Here is a 20618-nt window from a genome sequence, read left to right as displayed (position 1 = left end):
ATGTAGAGTCACATATTTTATTGCGCCAACCACGTTTGCCCCTGTTTGGTCAATTTGTTTCAAATTGCATTATTTAATTCATACACGTTTTATAAAGCATTTGAGAATTAAGTTATCCTTGCTAACCTCAATATGGTTTAATTAGGAGTAACAGTTCCTTACTTCCAGTATCCCAGCTATGCTCCGTCAGCTTTCTCTTAACAAGGAGTTGCTCAGACGTTCATTTGAGCTACAGCATGGCAGAAGGTTTACGGAACTGCAAAAGGGGAAGCGTTATTACTGTTTGTTTCTCCCACAACAGATTTCACACTGAGGTCAAGTAAGGGGGTACAGTGCATGCAGAGGTAATAGTGGTAATTGTTGTAACAACCACGATCAGATGGTATTCCTGTAAAACATCCACAGAGCTAGACACAAATTCAGTCTGCAGTTAAAGCCATCTTCAAAAGTATTTGAAGAGGCTGTAAACTATATCCACCCCATTTCTTGACAGCTCTTAACGCATCAGCAGTTTTATCAGCCCTTTCAGTTCACCTCTGATGGGAACCCCATCTCCCGGAGGGATTTAATTTCACCACTCAATACACTGACTAATAATGAACTGCAACTGCTTCCTCTTGATTCCTGTAGCTTACCTACAGCACTTCCTGCAGCCGAATCCTAAATGCTCTCTGCAGTTGCAGGCCAGCAGAACACAGCTCTGTTGCCCCAAGTAAAGCTGTTTATATACCCACTCTGACTCATTTCACTAGAAATCAATAAATAATGTTTAAATTATATACAGTATCATAGAAGTGGGTCTTTATTCTTCCCACAAATAAATTACTTTTTGTAAAAAACCAAATGTTAACAAAGTATAAAAAGTAATGCCCTAACAAAACTACAGTGCTGTTATCATTCCATGTCATCTTTGGATTGCTGCAGTAAAAGACGTATTTCTTCAAAATACTGCTGCTTCCAACATTGCCTTGTACTGTCTTCATTAGAGACCGGCACTCCTTTGCACTCCAACTGCAGTTCCGTTTGAGCAGCCATGTCCTTGAACGTCAAGGCAACCATTGCGTAATGTTCTAAAGGAAGAGAATAAGACATTTCAGTAAAGTGTATTTTAAAGGATTATGTTTGTTGTTGCTAATTTCGTATCTGCTTTTGCTTGTGTCTGAGCAAAGCCTCTTTTCACAGACGACAACTGCTACGGACACCAGCCCCTTCTCCGAAGAGCAGAGAGGAGCAAGCTTCCAGCTAGCAAAGCTGCCAACTTGTCATCTCTGTTCCTTCTCCCAGCAATGTGCAGCCTCGATCCGAGGTCCCCAGAAAGACTCACCATCAGGCCAGCTCCTACACCTCCACTTCAGGACAATTCTTTGGCTTGGGACCTGTCAGAAGATGAGAAGGTTCTCCCCGTTAGTGCCTGAGATAATTCCCTTTACAACTACTCAGTGATAGTTCTCCCCTGACAAATAGGGAGAGTAGCATTATCGTACACAATAGTGGACACACGTATGTAAACAGCACAGTGACTGCTGGTTGGTTTTTCCAATAAATGTTTTTATCGAGCGTTCGGCTTGCTCCATTCCACTGCTTTGTTTTTCTCTGTGGGAAAATGTCAGGCTGATGAGTTACTAAACATCAAACAAAGGTTTTCTTACTGGTGCCAGTTTCAAGGTCTGCAAGAGCCACATTTTCACCTCTGAAATCTCTAAGCGTGACAGGGCTGGCCCACAGTTTGCTGTTAAGCAACCAAGTCAGGCAGGTACTGCTTCAGTGCATGCATTAAGTCACCTCAAGCTGGGTCTAAATCAGGCTCATTGTTTTCACTAAGCTGTTCAGTTTATATTTTGACTGTTTCATCTAAACAGTTCCTTCTCTACCTGCAAAGGTTGATGAATGTACCTGATTTCCCTCAGCATCAGTAGTGGGTTGTTACCACTGAAGCCAGTCTCAGGTGTCACAGTTCTGCAGCCTCTCCAGACCGAGCCGCTTCTGGAGTCACACCGCACGTTACTAGGTTGAACTGAGAATCCAATTTCCCAAGACTTTTTGCAAAAACTGTCCAATTGTGATACCTACCGCCAATCATCTGGACGGATATAAAATACCAAGTCTAAGCTCAGTGGCTGTGAAAATGGTTTTTCAGAGGTTTCAAAAATGGAACTGAGCTCTAATTACTAATTTTTCCCTTCTATTTGCAAAAGCATTCAGCCAGGGAGAATGTAACATTTGCCCTGCATAGAACAGAGATTGTTTCTCCAGTTACAAGAATTGAAACAGATTTGGGAGATAAACCTTAAACCTGCTTTCTCCCTCCTCCTAGTAAAAAGGATGGTGCTGAGTTTTCTCCCCTGATGCTGTCAGTGCCCGCTCTTTTAATGGGGAAGAAAAAAATCACACAACATAATAGCAATCTTTTGGCCTTGAAATAAAGGAACTAGATACGCATTAGAGAAGCTGAAGCATCAGAAACTTGTGCTCCTTTTTAGCTCAGAGAAGCAGCTAACAAACACCCCCACATACCCCACTGCCCCCCATTTTTCAAGTGCAAAGTAGCAGCTTTTTACCAATTCTGCGTATTCACCGCTGACAGAGCCATCAAACATCTGAAGTTTGCCTCCTTTCTCAGCTTCAATCACAGCAGGACATTTAGAAAACTTCTGTACCAACTAGCAAAAGAAGAATACAGCACATGTCAGTTAACTGCCAATCTGTACTGATATGTAACGCACCATATTGTGATTAACTGAATTAACATCTACAGATAAGTCTTTTCATTTTATCCAGCACTCCAGGGAGGTCTGTGGTAATAGCAGGGGTCCGTAAGGTGACAGAATGAGAACAGAAATGCTGAAAAACCGGTAGGGGTAAATACAGACCAGTAAAGACTCCGGCTGCCTGCAAAGGGCACAGACAAAGCACACTGTGCATCCATATGCACACACGTACACAGCTGCAACCAGCTGCTGCTAGATTTGGGAATTAGGGAGATGCAGCAGCAGCTCTAGGAAGGTGCAAAAGAGCTGCTGAGAGCCGTAGTTATTTCCCACTGGTAGTGCTGGGATTGCAATTTAAAGTCCTCTGATACTAGCCCATGCCCTTTCGAAGGACACAAACACCAAAACAGTAATTTTCTATTTTGTACTTTATAAGCAACACTATCATTGCATCTGATAGTTAATCCACCCTCTGAGCTAAGGATAACAGTGCCATTACTGAGCACCTCAGGCTCCTGAATGACAAGTACCTACATAAAAAAAGCAAAGGCTTTTCTAACAAGCAAAGGACAGCGTGGCTGAGCTGCACACAAGCCACATAAAACAACTTCACTTTGTTTAGTTGGCTTTTCTTCCTATTAAGGTAACAGCTGGGGAAAAAAAAAGAGGTCCAAACCACCCTAATAAGCTCTCATTAAAAAGGTAAAAGTGGAATGAGCCTATTGCCAGCTTCTCGTGCTTTCTGATCGCTATCTCAAGAACATGACCAATGGGGTTGGCTGCCTCGCCTTGTTCCTCAGTAGGAGACCAAACCAACACGCTGCTTCAGCAGCTGTCAACTCCTTTTGCACTTTCACCTCTGAAATTCCTCAGTGCTTAAAGGTGAAGCTATTCAGCAAAACTTGAAGAGCAAACAATGACAACCAGAATTACAAACACTTAGTGAAGTTACAAGGAAAGGGCAGCTCATGAAGCTTCCAGCTGCTGGACGATCACGTCTCTCCATTTAATCTACTCCAGGAATATTATCTGTCCTCAACACTAAGAACGTGACACATTTATGACTTACACAAGTATTCAGCTATAACAGCATCTGCATGAAGTTAGATTGCCAACTGAAAGGATCACTTACTTCCTTAGTCGTGAAGATGCTATAAAGTTCATCTGCTGGAGAGTTGAAGATTTCTCTCATCAGTATCTTCACTGTTGGAATTTTTACACCAACTCTATCTAAAGACTGTGGTGACACAGAATCCTGCAAAGCAAAAAACACTCATGTCAATCAGTGCAAGATCAAACACTTGAAAGTTATGGAATGGCAGGATTGTTGTTACTGGCACATTCTTAAACATACTGTGTTGTGAATATATGTTAATTATACCATGGACTTGTACAACATTTATTTAGCAGTATTCATCAGGATTCACTAAACTGAGTGAAAAAACTAGGGAGCGTGTGATTCGTTCCAAAGACCCCTGAAGCTCACTGCAGACTGGGGGAGGTGACCCGTGCAGGTGAATTCCAGCCTCCCCTTGCTGAAGCTGCAGCGTTACAGAACAAAGCATTCAGGGGGACATCAACACCACTGTCCCCCTCCCGTGCCTGACAGACCCCTGCCCAGGCCCTGATCCCAGCAAGGAGGTGGCAGTTCCGCCCCAACGGCTGTCACGTCTGCAGGTCATGGCAGCAATAATGCAATGTTACCACAGCAAAGCCTGCAGGGACTATATTTATGGTAAAATTAAACTCATACAACACTTCAAGCCAACGTACTTGCATGGTGTTCCCACTTAGTCTTCGCTCAGCAGCCAGCTCCTGACCAACAGGAGCTTTTGTTGGCAGAATCATTCCCAAGGTAAACTCTGGAATAAAGAAAAGCACTTTTCAGTATGAAACTGAGCTGCACAACCACCCTGACACTTAGATAGGCAATGAAGATTGCTGGCCAAAACCCTGGAGAATGGGTAAAACTGGACAATGGGCGCACATAATTCCTATGCAGTTTCCCCACCTTACCCCTATGTTTTTATTAGCAACAGAGCCGAACAGCAATTTCCCTTAAAAACACAGGCTTTTCAAAGTTACCTGACCCAAAACTAGTTCAGGTCTGCCCATTAAGGAACGCCCCATCCCACAAACTTCTGAATGACACAGCAGAGAAACGACGGGCTGAGGGCTGGGCGTTGCTTTGCCAGCCAGTGGGCCTGCAGGTCTCGCAGCGGTCCCTGCGGTCAGTACGCGTAACGCGACACAGCCTGGGTCGCTACAGAAACTTCTGGATGCTGCCATGTTTGATAGCAGTAAAGATTTTGACTGTTAGGACTAACTTACTTCATCTCAGCCGGTGCAATTAAAAATAAAACCAATACAAACCCGAGGACTTGTCAGTGTATTACCAATCTATTCCAGAAGGAAGACTGCGTAAAAACATGCCTAACGTACTGGTTTCATTTACCTGTTTTAAGTGCTTTCAGATAATCTCTCAGGGCCTCTCTGACTTTTGTGGCTCCTTCAGTTCTCATAAGGTCCTTCAGAACATCGCCTTCCCCTTTCTTTTTGCTAATGTTTATCTAGAAACAGAAAAATTACAGTATCTAAGAGGCATCTAAACATGAGCCTTTTGGGTTCTGGCAACAAAGGAAAGTATTTTAGCTTTGTTTACTATGTTCAGAGGACAGCTGCAATTTCAAGTTCATTATCTTCTCAGTTTATCCTACCTTCTGCTAAAAATAAGTCCTCTTGGGTTTTGACTTAAAGAAAGGTAGTATCGCATCTCCACAGTAGCTTAGTCAAGCTCATCAAGTACAAACAGCGTTGCCTACCAGAGCTGAGGAACCTGTGGAAGCCACAGTAGCAGCTGCTGTACAACCAACAAGGAGATTCCTTAAGTTCTTAGGTTTTGGCAGGGGGGGTAGTTTGGTTTTTTGGGGGTTTTTTTAAGACTACAACAAGCAGAGTTCTTCTCAAATTTGGAGTTAATATATCATCACAAACAATAATTAGCAAAGAGAATTGTGCACATTCCTAGTAGGTAAATTTGAGAATAGAGATAAGTCATTATTCCAAGTATAGAAAAAACTAAAACATGAAATAAACTATCCAAGTGTAATTATCCTGCTTAATCACAGAGTAAATCAAAATATGCTACCTATATGTTGATTAATGCTTTATTTAAGAATTCCGAACCTATATAGCCATATCAGTATTTCACACCTACCTCTGTATCATCTACCTCATTTTCTTCTGACAGGTTAGGAATTTCAACAGATCCCTTATGTTTCTCACCAGACTCTTTCACTGTACCTGTATTAACATAATGAATTCTTAAATGCATTATTAAAAACTATTTCCCCCATAGCAAGAGTTTTATGCTTGGAAATTAGCTGTACAAAACTGTTACTTGAAGCAAGTTGCCTAGAATCTAATTGAAAGGAACTAAATAGCAACCAGGTGCCGCACACGCGTTACAGTACTTTATAGGAAACTCTTCTCCGAAGTGTCTTTTCCTGTATGCATGCATTAAGGTACATACACACACAGAGGTACACCTCGCTCAGCACAGTGTGCACAACCCTTCTGCCACTGCTCTCACCTTCACCTGCCAGCTCTTCTGATACTCTGCACTGACAACTTACAGCTGCCAGCACACAGTGCGACTCCAAAAGGGGGTAGGGGAAAAAGAACCTCCTCTTCCCTACACTCGTCTGCCCTTTATTTAGAAGCTCCCTAGAACGCTAAATATTCCTTCAGGAATAGCTGTAAAGCTCCCAGCATACAGGCATGTTACCGTAAAACATACACATGTGTATAATGGACAGGTATACAATTTAAGTGTTTTAAAACCAGGAAACTTCACATGCAGATTTTTTAGAACACTCATAACACTCATTTGTACTCTTAATAGCTTTACTGCAACCTGCCAGTCATCACCGTATGCATCAGAAAGACTTTGCAAGAACAGAAACTACACTGCTTCTGCATCCTTCCGGGCAAAGGCCCACCACCACTTACCTACACAGCTCTTTATAAACTGGTTCTGGGATACGAACCCTGAACTGTACTTTCTCTGCCTCAGACCTTACAGTGAAAAGATTGAACTTAAAGTCTGACACTTTTTTTTTCATTACACTGAAGACTCTTCCCCCTTGTCTTGCAAAAGGCATTTAGTTAAATTAATTCACTATTTGTATCACATTAAAATCTCCTCAGGAAACAGTAGCAGAAACATGCAGTTCTACCCCAAATCCAGTTATCTCCACACTGGTTTATCAGCTTAGTTGTCAAAACATACAAAACACAACATCGAGCTTTATCAGCTGATCAGCAAAACTCTGAGATACAAACAACCTGGTGTTAAGCGTGACTGCAAAAGGGGAATTATCTTGAGGGTAGACGTAGTATTTCTTTGGATTCTCTCACCTTCAAAGGAGCAAGCCACTACTTAACATCACTCCCCTTTCATACATTTTAATTACTACCCTAAAACAACCACCATGCTATAGGAGGGCACTATGCAGGGGTACAGCCTGACGCACTGCGGGGTCAAGCTCACAGTAAAGCACACAAACAAATGCTCAGATGTTTCTTAGCAAATAAAAGCATGAATGATGTTCAGAAACACATAGCAGAGTACAGTGCAAAGACCCCTTCCTGGTCAGGAGCTAAATCGATGAAGCACAGCACAATACGCCGAGGCTGTTAATGTATAACTAGACAATCACGTCCACAGAGGGAAAGGCTAAACTGTAAGATTCTCTCTCGGGCTTCCCAAAGTCTCCCTGGAGAACCTGTTAGCTCAAGTACGAAGCCATGTGAAGTAGTTAATTATACCGTTAGAACGCTTCTGGGCCCTGCACAGATCACACGCAGCCCTCTCTTTACTGCTTTGTTCCAGCACCAGGGTTAGTTATGGGCAAGACCACGCAACACTGGCCTTGCAGATAGTAAAGCAAATCTTATTTTCAGCTACCCTTCCCAATAAGGAAGTGCGAGCATGCAGGAAGAAGTTCTTAGGAGCAAAACACAAACCTGACTTCTATCCATTCAGCTGATTTTATTAACAATTTTCACAACTCTTAAAATAAAGGTTCCCACATACCACAGGCCAGACAACAAATGTAAATTCATAAAAACAATAAATAGATATTTCTTCTCCCCTGCAGAAAATGACTTGTCTAAGAGATGAATGCAGATGGTATCTGTGCTGGACAGCAAAGTCCAATCAATTAACAGAGCTGGGTGTTCCAACACTGCACAGGCAGAATGTCCAGACAGCTTTGCATTTTTAATACCACTGTAACGTAAGCAAAACTACTACCTTTTTATCAAACAATCAATCAAATTATTTGTTTGAATCCCATGGGACTCCAGCAACAGACCTAAGAATAAATTCTTTGTTTCCTATAAATCCAGTATTTTAGAAAAATAGTGAAAGCACATGTCTCCGAAAGACCCACCTATAAACCCACTGTTGAAATACCTCAGTTTTAAAAGGACATACATATTTTCATAAAGCTTCCGTCACAATGTAGAATAATCCATTAAAATCCTCATTCCATCTTCACACAAAGGATAGAGCAGCCATTTTGCTCAATTTTAGTGCCATTAAGTACCCTTAGTTCCTCACTTTCTTATTGCTCTGTAAGGTAAATTGCTACGGGCAATGTTTTTCCAACATTGGACTTTCCAAACTGGCTGCACATTTCAAGATCTGTATCATCTTGTCCTTATATATCCACATTTTAATCATAGCTTGAACTCCTAGTTATCCTAGGAGACTTGTAGAAGGAAATAATCACAGCAACTACGGTTTTTAGCAGTTCAGGCTGAACTCTCATTTCTAATTCAGAGCTCTCAGAAAACACAGGTGATGGCTATTAAATTAAGAAAAAACCATCACCCCCAGCTCTTTCAGAATTTCACTGTATAGTAGCAAGCTCCTTTACAACTAAGCTCTCAAAGACATTAACCACTCAGTGAAATACTGAACTGAAAAACGTACCCAATGCGACATTAGAGTTGTCTGTAGTTAAAGGCTGAAGAGCATAAAGACCTAGCAGAGGAAAAAGTTTAGAAAAAATCTGTATAGAAAAACAAACAACTGTGCCTACTTCTAAGATTTATACACTAACATAAACCAAACAACCCAACAGTCTAACCTGTGTTTAAAACTTAGATGATTTTAGCTTATCTGAAAAAAACCCCGAAACTTCAAAAAGCTGATTACAATTATTTGAACTGCACTGATATAAACCGCACGTCAGAGTACAATGTTTGCCTTCCTTTCCGTTAACGTTTAGATCACAATTGTATGTTCTTAGTTTGTGACACAATTGTAACATTTGAAACATAGTTAACTACCAATGCCAACAAAAATAAATAAATAACAGTCCTTTCAGTGCGCTATTATTGTGGGAGCAGACTTCAATTCCTAATCTGTTCAAACAGGAGCACTGGCCTCAGCAGCGAAACAAACGTTTGAGATCCCATCAGCCAAACCAGGAAAAAGAAAGTCATGAAGAATTGCATCGGAAAGGGCACCACGAAAAGGAGAAGTGCAAAAGGCAGACAGCGCACCGCGGCATTGCCTGAAACACTGATCCAGAGGCTACAGCCCCCTTCTGGGGCACAGGAATTAAGAAGGGACAATTAAGTATGGCCTTTGGTATTCCCACCTCCTACAGTAACAACTGAGGCCTGAGGAATAAGTCCAGCGTTTTGGGGAGGACCAGCCTGACATTTAGCATTACGATATCCAGGTACAATTTTCCATGCAGGCGCTTGTCATCAGCTTTTCCTGCTTCTTACTCCAACCCAAGAGATGGTCCACACTTTGCCATCAAGTTTTAGGCATCTAATAAATGTAAAGAATTCCTTGATGTTACTAAACGATATGTTATCAGGTTGGTCTGCAAATAAGGAGCTTGCCACGGGACAAGCACAGCGGAGGATGAACCTCCCTGAGCTGAGGTTACAAGCGCATGCGGCACAACGAAGACGCACGGGGACAGCCCCTGTTACCCCAAATAGTCAAGAACTATTTCTAGTTTCCTCATTCCCACTTAACAGTTTTTTCCTCCTGTAAATCATTATCCTCAGTGTAAATGATGCTGAATTTTTGGAAACATCTGCACTTTTACATGTTTTGGGTTCGCCTGTTTCCTGCTATCAACATGCATTAAGCACACAGCTGTAATTTGCTCACGCTAGGAAATTAAAACAATTCAAACACACTGTTGTAAGTGTATGTATCTCACCACGACAGAGGTATTTACTTCTTGCAAAGCAAAATGAGTAATACTGTGCTGGTATGCTGTTAAAACAATGCTAAGAAATGTGCGTGGTACAAAAAAATTGGGGGATGATGGGGGGAAAAAGACAAGCTAGGGTTTCAAGATTATTTAAAAATAAGCATTTATTGCAGTTCAGGCCCACGTATCTCCTGCAATCTCCCTATGGTTTTGATTCACTGCAGCTCACTAAAGTACTCCTGTTCTTCCAACCCGAAGGACGCAGTTTACTTTCCAAAGTGATCACTCCCGACCCCACAAGCGCACATCAGCGGAGCCACCTTTGCAAAAACCGCGACAAACTCGAAGGCAACCCCTACCAACGCGCATCCTCCCCTGAAAGCTGGGCCCACGGGGCGAAACAAACCCGCTGGGCCCCCAGCCGCCGCGCTCCTGCCACCCGCCAAGGGCTCGGCGAGCCTGGGGGGGCCTCTCCCACCGCAGGCTGGTGGCTCCGCGCTACCAGCAGAAGCTGAGGGAAAGCTGAGGGAAAGCTGAGGGAAAGCTGAGGGAAAGCTGAGGGAAAGCTGAGGGAAAGCTGAGGGAAAGCTGAGGGAAAGCTGAGGGAAAGCTAGCGCCGCCGGCCCACGCCAGGCGCCTGCAAGGAGCACGGGCAAGGCCCGGCGCACCCGCCGCGCCGCTCCCCCCTGAGCCGCCCCATCCCCCGCCCCGTACCTTTCCAGCTGAGGCGCAGGTTCCACTCGTAGAAGAAGATGAGTTTCCCTTTGCGGCTGTTGCAGGACGCTTCGCCTTCCACCTGCTTCAGATCGCTGATCTCGCACCGCCCGGCCGCGCCCTCCACCACCAGCCCCACCAGCACCTCCTTCAGCTTCCTTTTGGACCAGCCGGTCGCGTCCCGCTCCGTCCTGGGCCGGGAAGCGGGGGCCGTTCAGCGCCAGCCGGCCGCCCCCCACCCCGCCCGCCCTTCCCGCCCTTTCCCCTCAGGGAGCCGCGGCGCGCGCCGCCCCTCACCAGTGCCAGTTGTTGACGTTGGTGGCGTCCGCGCGCTCCTCCACGATCCAACGCGGGTCCCCCTGACCCCACTTGGCCATGGCTGTGACCGTGACCCCCTCCCGGCACGGCACGGCCCCGCTGCTCCCCCCTACACACACACCTCCCGCCGCCGCCGCAGCGCCCGCCTCCCAACCGCTTCCGCCCGCCGCCGACCCAGCCAGAAGGTGCCAGAAACTTCCCCTCCCCCGTTCCTCGCTCCGCGCCGGAGGAGGAGGAGGAAGAGGAGGAGGAGGAAGGCGAGGCCGCGCCGCCCTTCCTCCCCCCTCCTCCCGTTGTCGGGACCCCCCCCTCACACTTACTGCGGGTGGAAAACCCGGGGGAAGGCAGGTGGGTGGGTGCAGGGCCCGGGGCGGGGAGGAGAGGCACCATTTTCAACTAGAAAATATGAGCCATTCGTTTCCAAAAGCCAACCCCGACGATGAGGTTTTGTGCAAAAGGAAGAGAAGATTGGTGTCTGAGAAATGCCTCATCTGAAATACTGACCAGGCAATCGCATTGGGAATCGGTTTTACTGTCTTGCCCTTTTACAGTGTATTTAATTTCTTACGACATACAAGATAGCACTGCTAGGAAAGCAACTCTGCAGGCCTTCTAGCTTACTGCTTGCTTCCTTTCTGGTCCATCCCAGCACAAAGAACAGGAGTAGCAGGAGTTAAAATCTGGATAGCATTCACATATTCTTATCGCTCCTTCAACTCTGTAGCGTTCCAATGAGTGTCACTGTGGTTTTCCTAAAAGTTTTCTTCATCAAGCATTCTTACTGGTGAAAAAATTCATCGTTGTCATCAGGCTCCTCATCTTCAGGTTCTGCATCCAAAATAATTGCCACTTCTGAGAATTTTACTCCTTTGATTTCTTTTTCAGGGGCGTGCGTTGTGGGATCAGGTGTTAAGGGAAGAGCTGACTCCTGATTTCTATTTGTCAGAAAGCAATCCTGCAAGAAAACATGAATAACACCGATGAGACAAAAAGCTGCAGGTGGTGAAACAGAGACAAATTCTAAACGGTAGAAGTTGTATAACTTGACGCTTACAAAGAAAGCATCGCTTTCAAGGCTGCAAGTTCTGGGAGCAGCACGTGAGAACCCTTTACACATTCTGTGACAGGTGGAAGGGTGTCACCACCTCTCATCCTGCCATTCTTTGCAATTGAAAAGCTAATTACCTGTTTTGTTGTGAATTCTGGAGTGGGCTGGGCATCTCCATTTCTAGGTTCAGCGGCTTGTTCCGATGCTACATTTTCTTTCTGTTCACTGTTGTAATCTAGTGTCTCCAGGGAATTGCAGGTTTCATAAGCGTGAAGTACATCCTTGTCAGCATCACTTCCTTCGGTGTCTACCATGTTGCTAAACGCTATTATTTCAGTTTTCCTGAAAGAGAGTTAAGAGAATTACGTAACACCTTGAGCCGGCATATAGTTAAGTCACAAAAACCTCCACCTCTCTAAAACTGAGAGCAGCATGTACACTGATCTCAAAATTACTGGGATTTTACCCAGGGGAATGTTAAATAGCTTCTTGTATCCTGAAGATTTTTTTCTGCTTAAGGCTTAACAATTTGCTAAAGGGTAAGTAGGAGTTTGCCCTTGTAGTTTTCAGTATAAGATTAAAAGGTATTAGCTTCCTTCAAGTGTGCAGTTTTTAACTTATAATTGTAACGGTTCTTAAAAATCAACACATACACTAGTGAAAGATACAAGGAAGAACGTCTGTTACCAGAATAAACTATGCTATTTTGTATAAATTCATGATATTGGCGTACTGTTTACATCTTGTGTGCTCTAGTTTCTCTAAACTTTTCAGACTTCCATTTTTGTCAGTTGCACACAGATTATCAATTCCCTCCATAATTTCAGCTCGCTTCTTAACCAACTACTGTTGCTCATACTTTCTGAGAATGATAAATATATTAAAATAAAATTATTTCTTTCAGAAGATTGGCTTTACAGTTGTTTTAAAAACAGAACATGAAGTTTTTGTGCTGTAAGTTTAATACACAACATTTATTTTCAGTATTATTCTGGGGATTAGTTTGGAGTATTTTCTATTTTTCCATAACGGTAGCAGGGTAAATACCTGCTGCCCTCTTGGAAATGTATTTGTTTTCCTCTACTACGTGGTCCTGCTGCTACTGAAGGTAACAGCAAAACTTCCCTTGATTTCAGCATTCATGGGGTTAGAGAAGATTTATGTGGGTGTATTACAGCTACTTGTGCCTCCCTTCACAGCTATAATTTCTGCTATCCACATTTCTCTGTTTATGAAATTATTTGTTTCTGCTGTTGCTGTGTGACGAGCACAAGAAGCAAGTCAGTTCCGTGTAGTGTGTCTCATATCTACAGTACAACGCCAGCCATTTTGATTTATAGCAAATCTTCAGCAACACTCCATGCAAATATCAGTAATTTATCAGGTATTGTTCAGGTTGACGTTTAAAGTAAACTTATTAGTTGTAAGTCTAAATTATATTGTTGAAGTAAAACTATTTGTACCTTTTCCTCTTTATAGTAAAAAGTACGTATACCAGGAAGGCCATGAGGGTGCAGGCTAGCAGGACACTGAGGACAATAGCTGCAATGAGTTCAGGAGTTGCCGAGTCAGCAGGAGCCTCTTCTATGGCAGCAGTAACGGACGTTGGAAATATTTTCTCCAGTTCTGCCTCAATGTTACTCTTCTGCTCCCGAAGTTTTCTGAAGACAGAAGAGTAAAATGCTGATGATGTATCAGACCTTCGTTTTGGCTTGCAGAGTAGTGAAGAAAACAACAGAACACCACTGCCTGGTCCACCAAGACCTTTTCCAAAGATTCAGACTTGTCACGTCTTCCATTCAGGAAAAACTCTGTTTTCTAGCAACCAGCCCTACCGCGTACGAACTAAAATGCTGCAAAGTTGGGAAGCCAGTGTCCTCTAAATGCACATCAAGGCAGCCACATACAGTCTTACAGATACCAATAATGCTTTCCTCAGAGGCAAAGGTTCATCCATGCAGAGTGCTTCCTGTGACCACAGACTACATTAGCAATGTCGGACACAAACAATTACTAGTTTAAGAGAGGTGTTGAGTCTAGAAATCGTGTGTTTAAATAGCAGCTGCCCTTCACAGAATGTTTATAAGAATGTGTCTTCATGCCCCTGTCACATTATGAAACAAATGGAAAATACGCCTAAAATGGAAGTTTTTAATCAACATTCTGCAATTCTGAAGTCAGTATCTATTTTAATTATATTCTTTCTGATTTAGTTTTCTACAAAGCTGACTTTTAAATCTATTTTGCACAATTAAAACAGCCTTATTCATGTTTTTGACAGACTCTGGAAACTACCTTTCAGTAAATAATGAAAGCTTTCTGAATTCTAGAAATTCCATTTAAGCCTTGAGATAAGTCTCAGACAAACTGTTATTTGATTAATATTGTTTATTTTCATTAATAATTTTAAGGGAAACAAAACCTAGCTGCTTAGCTCTGATACCCAGATGACAGACTGTGCCATACAGACCTTTTTACATCTTGTGCAGATACTTCCTGGTTTGCCTCATCAAAAGCAATAATTTTTACATAGGTGACATCAGTGCTGCTTCTTGCTTTTCTTTCACACTCATTGGAAAACACATCAACGATGTACACATTCCAGGCAAGTTTATCTTCCAGGACCCTGCCATCAGATCAAGAAAATGTTTTAAATTAACTGGGCAATGAAAATTCTTTTACTCTGGAAACTAAATGATAGAAAAGTACTATTTAATGCAACACTTTGCAGATAATTAGTATTTTAATCTAAGCATGTAAAAATGCAGGATTATCATCAGGAAAGGAAGTAAGCTATTTGCCCAATATCATTGAGTGATTGAGTAGCAGAGGGAAAAAAAATCTGGTCCTTCTCTCTGACTGGAAAGCAAAGATAATTTCATTAGTAGATGCTATCTAACTTTGGTCCATAGCCTGAAAATTCTTAGGTGCCATTAGCGTAACTGAACAATTAGAGAAAGGAAGGGTTAACAAACCGTTATACCTAGATGTCATAACCAATATTGCATAGTATATGCTATATGTAGTCATGCTTTTCGGAGTGACATATGGCTCATTTCATGCTTGACATTATTTTTTATAAACACAGGCAGTGATACCTACAGAGTATTGTCAACAGTAAAGGTGGGGAGAGGGGAAATTCAGTCTCATAATCCTCATTGTTTTCTCCTCCTTTTTCACAGAGAGATTTTCACGCTGGATCGGACCATTGGCCCAGTTAATCCATCATTCTGACAGCAGCCAGTACCAGCTGCTTCGAGGAAAGCAGCAGAGCAGCTCTAGGGTTCCCATTTAATTTTTACCAACAAGAAACTGATGCCATAACAACGTCAACATCACAGACTCATTTTTCCAGACTTCAGAGTGATTTCCCCTCAAAAGCAGAGGACTCAACATTTCCAATGTAAAAATATATGTTTACATATAATCAAACAAAAGATCTGGTGTCTTCATTAACATGCCAAAAAGGCCAAAATATGTTTTTAATTGTAGCGTGGCCATCTACACATCACTAGCTAATCCCCCAGCACCTTAGGGCTGAGACCTCCTTGAGGAGCTCTGCTGCTGTGCTACAAGGGGGAATTTTCATCTGTAGCAGAGGTGGGTTTGGTTTGTGGCTTCTATCCTCTCTGTTTCCACATCTGTATCTTGAGCCAACTAGCCATGAAAAAAACTTTATCCCAGGCTGTGAAAAGATCACAGAAACGTTGAGGTGGGAAGAGACCTCTCAAAATCATCCAGTCCAATGACCCCTTTGGCACTCGTCAGCTCAGGCCAAAGCCTCACCAGATAAAAACTGGTGGATTCATGTGAATTCCCTCAAATTATTCAGAGCTACATCAAGTTGAAGGCCTAGCTTTTCAGGGCACTGGCTTCATCACCTCCCCTGTAGGCTGTCAGACCCCTATCTCAAAGGCACTCTAAACTTGTCTTTAGATATTATACCAGAATAAGCTTCACAGTTTCCAAAATACCTTTTCACTTCAGCAATGTTTCTTTCAACAACATTGATCTTCTGATTAAGTACCATCATCACAATGTTGTTACTGGAACTGGAATCAACGGTTACCTAATAAATAAGAAATCACATGTAAGGTTTTCTAAAGCATTTGTACCTTTCATAGATTGACTTTAAAAAAAAAAAAAAAATCCCCAACCAAGCCAAAACCTCTGATAAAAATTAATTGTCCTCTAAAAGTCAGTCTTCATGCCAACGTATTTTCATGTCAGTGGAAATGGCAGCCTCATAATTCTGGCCTGAAAGCATGTAGTAAATCCTGGTCTCATTGTATGGTGTTAAATAATTTTTTTGGTCATTACCAAACCTAGCCCTTCTTGTATACAGAGTTTTGACACGGTGGCAACTCAGGACTATAAAAAACAATCTTCCTTACATTGACTGTTGTCCGGGCTGTGAGTCTTCTTGTGCCTTGGTCCGCAGCTTGGACTTCCAGGTAAAATGTTCCAGCCTTTCCTGCTACAGAAACTGTAAAAATGTGCCCTGTATTTTCATCGATGTCAAATTCGTTCGTTTGATCATTCACAAAGCTGTACAGCAGAAGCCCGTTGTCGCCTGAATCTGGATCTGTGGCCTGGGTTTAAAAAAGGTGATTAGTGAAACTCAGCTTGTGGCTTTTGGGCTGCACATTGCTTTTCAGTCATTAAACTCTGCAGTTTCTATTTGTATGACTGGATAGTGCTGTCATATTTTTCTCTTTGCACTAAACAAAGTGAAGCACAAACTATCAGAATCAGACCGAGGGTGTAAAAGGGGAAATACGTTTACCATGAAGTCTGGAGGATTCTACAGCTGCAAGCATGAAAGGAGAAGGCTAGAACTGAGCGATAACACCAGACAAGAAAAGATGAGAACTGCTCCATTTTGTAATTAATTTCCCATTTGGGTCTGATGGCTAACAAAGGGGTTAACGGTGCCAAAGAGAGAACAGTGGTCTGTGCAGTATGTAATCCATAACAGCAGCGTGAGTCGGAACAGACCCACTGGTAGGACAGGTGGGGACTAGTTCCCTAAACACCCCCTCCCCTTCCCCAGCGTTATGTTAAACTTGAATGATGGGCAGAATCTGTCTCAAGCTTTCCAGAGCAGATTTAACAGCTCTTTTAACCCAGTTCGACTGTGGGAGAAATCCAAATCTTGAGGATTTTTTCCTCATGAAGATCACAGAAAGATACTCTACCTGAACTGTAATAACGGGGTACCTATAGGGCACAGAGTTCGGTATCCGAGCAGAGTACGCGTTATTCAAAAACACCGGCTCTTCATTTACATCGTGCACTGTGATTGTCAGCATTGCCACATTTTGAGCAAACAGGCCTGTTAAACAAACACAAGTTTCAGCAAACACCAGGAAAGCACAACTTTCAAAGGCCAGGTTTGCAGCCGTACCTCTGCTGCGTGGGAGGAGGAGGGAGAAGCAGCGGAACGGCAGCAGGGATGTGCCCAGAGGAGCTCTTATCTCGCTCCTCCTGGGGCCTCAGCGAGAGCAGGCAGTTCAGGGCAGAAGGTGACAGCACTGCTCCTCCATCAGCCCTCTCCAGCTGCCTGTGCTGTACCAGGCGAGGGACAGGAGGGTTCCTCCAGCTCTTGCCCAGGAGACCAATGCCCAGCTATTATATTCTGAGACCACGGTAGGGCCCTGTGAGGGTTTGCACCCCTGGAGGAAGGCTGCTGGCTTTTATCTGCACAACCCTGACCTTCAGCTTTTTGCCTTTGAGATCAGACTTTTCAGTTAAAGAGAACCACAATTCCTGTATTGGGTTTCAAATACAGAAGATGTATTCATTGTCCCTGATTTAAGTTGGAACGTCCTTCAAAGGAAAAAGTTACCTGAATGTTGGACTTTTGGGATGGATGAGAGATTTTCATTGGCTTCAATTAAAATCACATACTGAGAAACTTCCTCATAGTTCAAATTAATTGCTGTTCTCAGCTGACCACTTTTCGGATCCATTCTAAAATGACCTGAAGGGAAAAACACGCAGCTTTACTGTTACAGCTACCATTTCACTTGTACCCCTCCTACCTCTTGGGCCTTAGTTGCTCTTAGGATGCTTCCATGGGTCCTCTGTTCTTAAGCATGTGAAATGCAACACTTCCACCAGCTGAGGACCAAAGGCTTCACAGCCGGGGTCCTATCCCAGCCCAAATGGGCCTTAAACACATAAAGGAGCAACATACTTGGAAAACAGAATCACAGCTTCCTTTTTCACCGATTTCCAAGTTTTTCTCTCAGTTTCTAATTATTTCCTTTTTTGTGTGCTAAATGGAATTGCTGCAAAAAGCTGAAGAAGGCCTGGTGCCCTGACATAAGTGCAAGTGCAAGGAAATGACAGACTAACAGTGATCGGCAGGGAAGAAGCTGCTTGCTAAGAACTTTATTTTGGCTCCCTCAGCCTTCAAATTATTCCAGTTTAAGCCTACAGAAACCCATTTTCTAGCAAATTACCATCCCCTCTTTAGCCAAAGAAGATTAACAAAGCCCACGCTGAAGAGCTCTGAAAGAAATTCCTCATGTACTTTATTTTTTTAAGAAAATGACACAAATTTTTATCCTTGCTCTCCGTCTCCCCATTTACATATGGCAACATCTGCCACACAAAGGTTATTCTGTTATCTTAGCTATTTTATCTCATAAGGGAAATAGTACTCACCTTTTTCATTGCCAGATACAACTGTATAATCAATTGGTTTTCCTAAAGTTTCGACCACAGTAAAAGCGTAAATTAAATAATTCACTCCTGTGTTTTCCAAAACGGAAATGCTAATATAGAAAAGAAATGATAAATCATAATGTTAAATTTCCCAGTAGTTGTTGCACTGGCAGGTTTTGAAATTTAACTCTTAAAGAGCAAGTTGTCTGCGGAAAATCCTGCCCCCTTCCCCCTCTAGTTGTTTTTTGGAGCTCACTGACATTCAGAGTGCAGTGCAAGCCCTACTTTTCTAGCCAAAATTTGTTTATCCTTGAGTAAAGGCTAAGGAAGAATGATTTATTAGTGTGCAGGAGGAAAGGGACAAAGTGTCTGGTTTATGCAAGCTGCACAATAAAGAAATAAAAGGCGATGCCTCACATCACATTCACAGAATCACTGGCATAACAGAATTTCCTGGACGTTTTGTCAAAAAAACCCCTGATGTCCTTTTTTCTGCATAGAAGAATATGAAAATTAGCTTCAATTTTCAACTTTACTGCATTTTCCACTACCTGGAGAATATGTACCAGTTATATAACTTAATATGAAAGGCTCACCTGATTGTGCTCTCATTAAACCAAGGAACAAATGGACGGTTGTCAAACACATTAAGAGTAACCACAGCAGTGTCATTTAAAGATGGAGAGCCTTTGTCCTTAGCCATCACTGTTAAATGGATCTCTCCAGATCTAGACAGGTTTCCAGTTGTAATTATTTTCCCCTCACTCATATCTTCTATCAGGAAAAACGGGCTGAAGTTTTGGTCAGGGAGGATGTGGTACTCGATAAGGCCATTTTGCCCCTGCCATGAAAGGAACACAACTTCACGTGACTACTGTTTGCAGTACCACATCATTTCAGTGCCCCACGTCCCATAGTACAGAAACTCAATATATCCAGTATTTCCAGTATATATCTCTCACCAGAATCTCAATATTTCCATGCTTAAATGGACACAATGCCAGAGGCGTTTTAGATAACTAGAGAGAACCAGGCTCAGAGCTACTTTGTGCTTAAGCTGTAACACAAGAGCAGCAGCAAGGGAAAGGGCTGAGGGGCAGAGCTCTACACCCCCCCAAATTAATTTTGATGTTCCAAGATCCAAAAAAATTTGCATAGCCAAACCAAAGAAAACTGCGTGCACTGGGAATACATTTTGAAGGGTAGGATAAACACTGAAACAAGAGATTTGACAATGTCTAAATGTCTCCAGTGAATTTATTTTGAGAATGGTGAATGTATTGTTTCAAGAATGAAATCTTGGGGTTAGCTGTGGTAGGATGGGTGCTGATGAAAACACAAAGCAGAAGAAAATTCACAAGCAGTTGTCCGGTTACATAATAAAAATGTGAAAGAAAGATCTCTAATGAAAATAAGGACACGTGTAGAGGGGGACAGTCAGAGTAGCAAAAGAGAGTCATCTACAGGTGTGATGTCAATGAGAATAAGCCAAAGTCCCTTAGATCCTTTTCATACCTTGAGAAGCACAGCCTCCCCACTGCTGTGAGAGTAAGCACTATTCCTGCCTGCCACAGGGGAGTTGGACACATTTTATTCTATGTACAAGCCGGTTTGACAAACCCTTAGGATTTGCTCTATTGCACTCTGCTCTGTATTTCTGAAAAGCATTGTGTTCTGTTCTTCCATGGCTCTGCAGCAGCAGGATCAAACCCTACCGTGAACATCTGTTGTCATTAAGTAATCTGTGAATTTATAATTATTTCAGGAACAGGGAGGAATAGAGACAAACACTAATCTAATAATTTCAATGCTGGACTCTGCCCCGGAATCCTGAAAGGTTGGCACAGGGAGGGTGAGTGCCACTCTGCACAGCAGAGGAATGGTCTGGTCTGAAGGGTGGGTCTCATT

General features: G+C 42.9%; 3 protein-coding genes and 1 long non-coding RNA gene across 19 annotated transcripts in view; 2 read left to right on the top strand and 2 right to left on the bottom strand.

Moving 5' to 3' along the window:
* Positions 1–1561, top strand: part of USP34 (ubiquitin specific peptidase 34) — a 146051-nt gene extending 144490 nt beyond the window's left edge. For 13 of the 15 annotated variants that reach the window (XM_074817148.1, XM_074817140.1, XM_074817139.1 and 10 more), the window contains one exon: positions 1170–1561. The gene's annotated coding sequence lies outside the window, so the exon portion shown is untranslated. The remainder of the gene's footprint in view (positions 1–1169) is intronic. The other 2 variants (XM_074817137.1, XM_074817134.1) reach the window with 1 other exon arrangement.
* On the bottom strand, positions 4–11101 carry LOC141920435 (activator of 90 kDa heat shock protein ATPase homolog 2-like). The gene is made up of 9 exons (XM_074817185.1): positions 10970–11101; positions 10673–10863; positions 5926–6011; positions 5164–5278; positions 4482–4570; positions 3841–3963; positions 2559–2660; positions 1325–1376; positions 4–1070 (listed from the first exon to the last, which is right to left on the bottom strand). The coding sequence occupies exons 1-9, from the start codon at positions 11047–11049 to the stop codon at positions 895–897; spliced, it is 1014 nt and encodes a 337-aa protein (XP_074673286.1). The 5' UTR covers positions 11050–11101; the 3' UTR covers positions 4–894.
* Positions 11102–11503: 402 nt separating this feature from the next.
* Positions 11504–20618, bottom strand: part of LOC141920427 (protocadherin Fat 4-like) — a 46249-nt gene continuing 37134 nt past the window's right edge. For both annotated transcript variants that reach the window (XM_074817150.1, XM_074817151.1), the window contains 10 exons: positions 19307–19551; positions 18711–18820; positions 17887–18021; positions 17237–17373; positions 16433–16630; positions 16013–16107; positions 14509–14664; positions 13502–13699; positions 12176–12380; positions 11504–11945 (listed from right to left, as the gene is read on the bottom strand). In XM_074817150.1, coding sequence (XP_074673251.1) covers positions 11769–11945; positions 12176–12380; positions 13502–13699; positions 14509–14664; positions 16013–16107; positions 16433–16630; positions 17237–17373; positions 17887–18021; positions 18711–18820; positions 19307–19551 — 1656 coding nt within the window. In that variant the 3' untranslated portion in view covers positions 11504–11768. The remainder of the gene's footprint in view (positions 11946–12175; positions 12381–13501; positions 13700–14508; positions 14665–16012; positions 16108–16432; positions 16631–17236; positions 17374–17886; positions 18022–18710; positions 18821–19306; positions 19552–20618) is intronic.
* On the top strand, positions 12367–15468 carry LOC141920438 (uncharacterized). The gene is made up of 3 exons (XR_012622341.1): positions 12367–12577; positions 13518–14214; positions 15221–15468. It is a non-coding gene; the product is annotated as an uncharacterized LOC141920438 (long non-coding RNA).

Source organism: Strix aluco, chromosome 3 (assembly GCF_031877795.1).
Source record: "Strix aluco isolate bStrAlu1 chromosome 3, bStrAlu1.hap1, whole genome shotgun sequence".
NCBI lineage: Eukaryota > Metazoa > Chordata > Aves > Strigiformes > Strigidae > Strix > Strix aluco.
The sequence above is the reverse complement of the archived record's forward strand: the minus strand, read 5'-3'. Positions and strand labels throughout refer to the sequence as shown.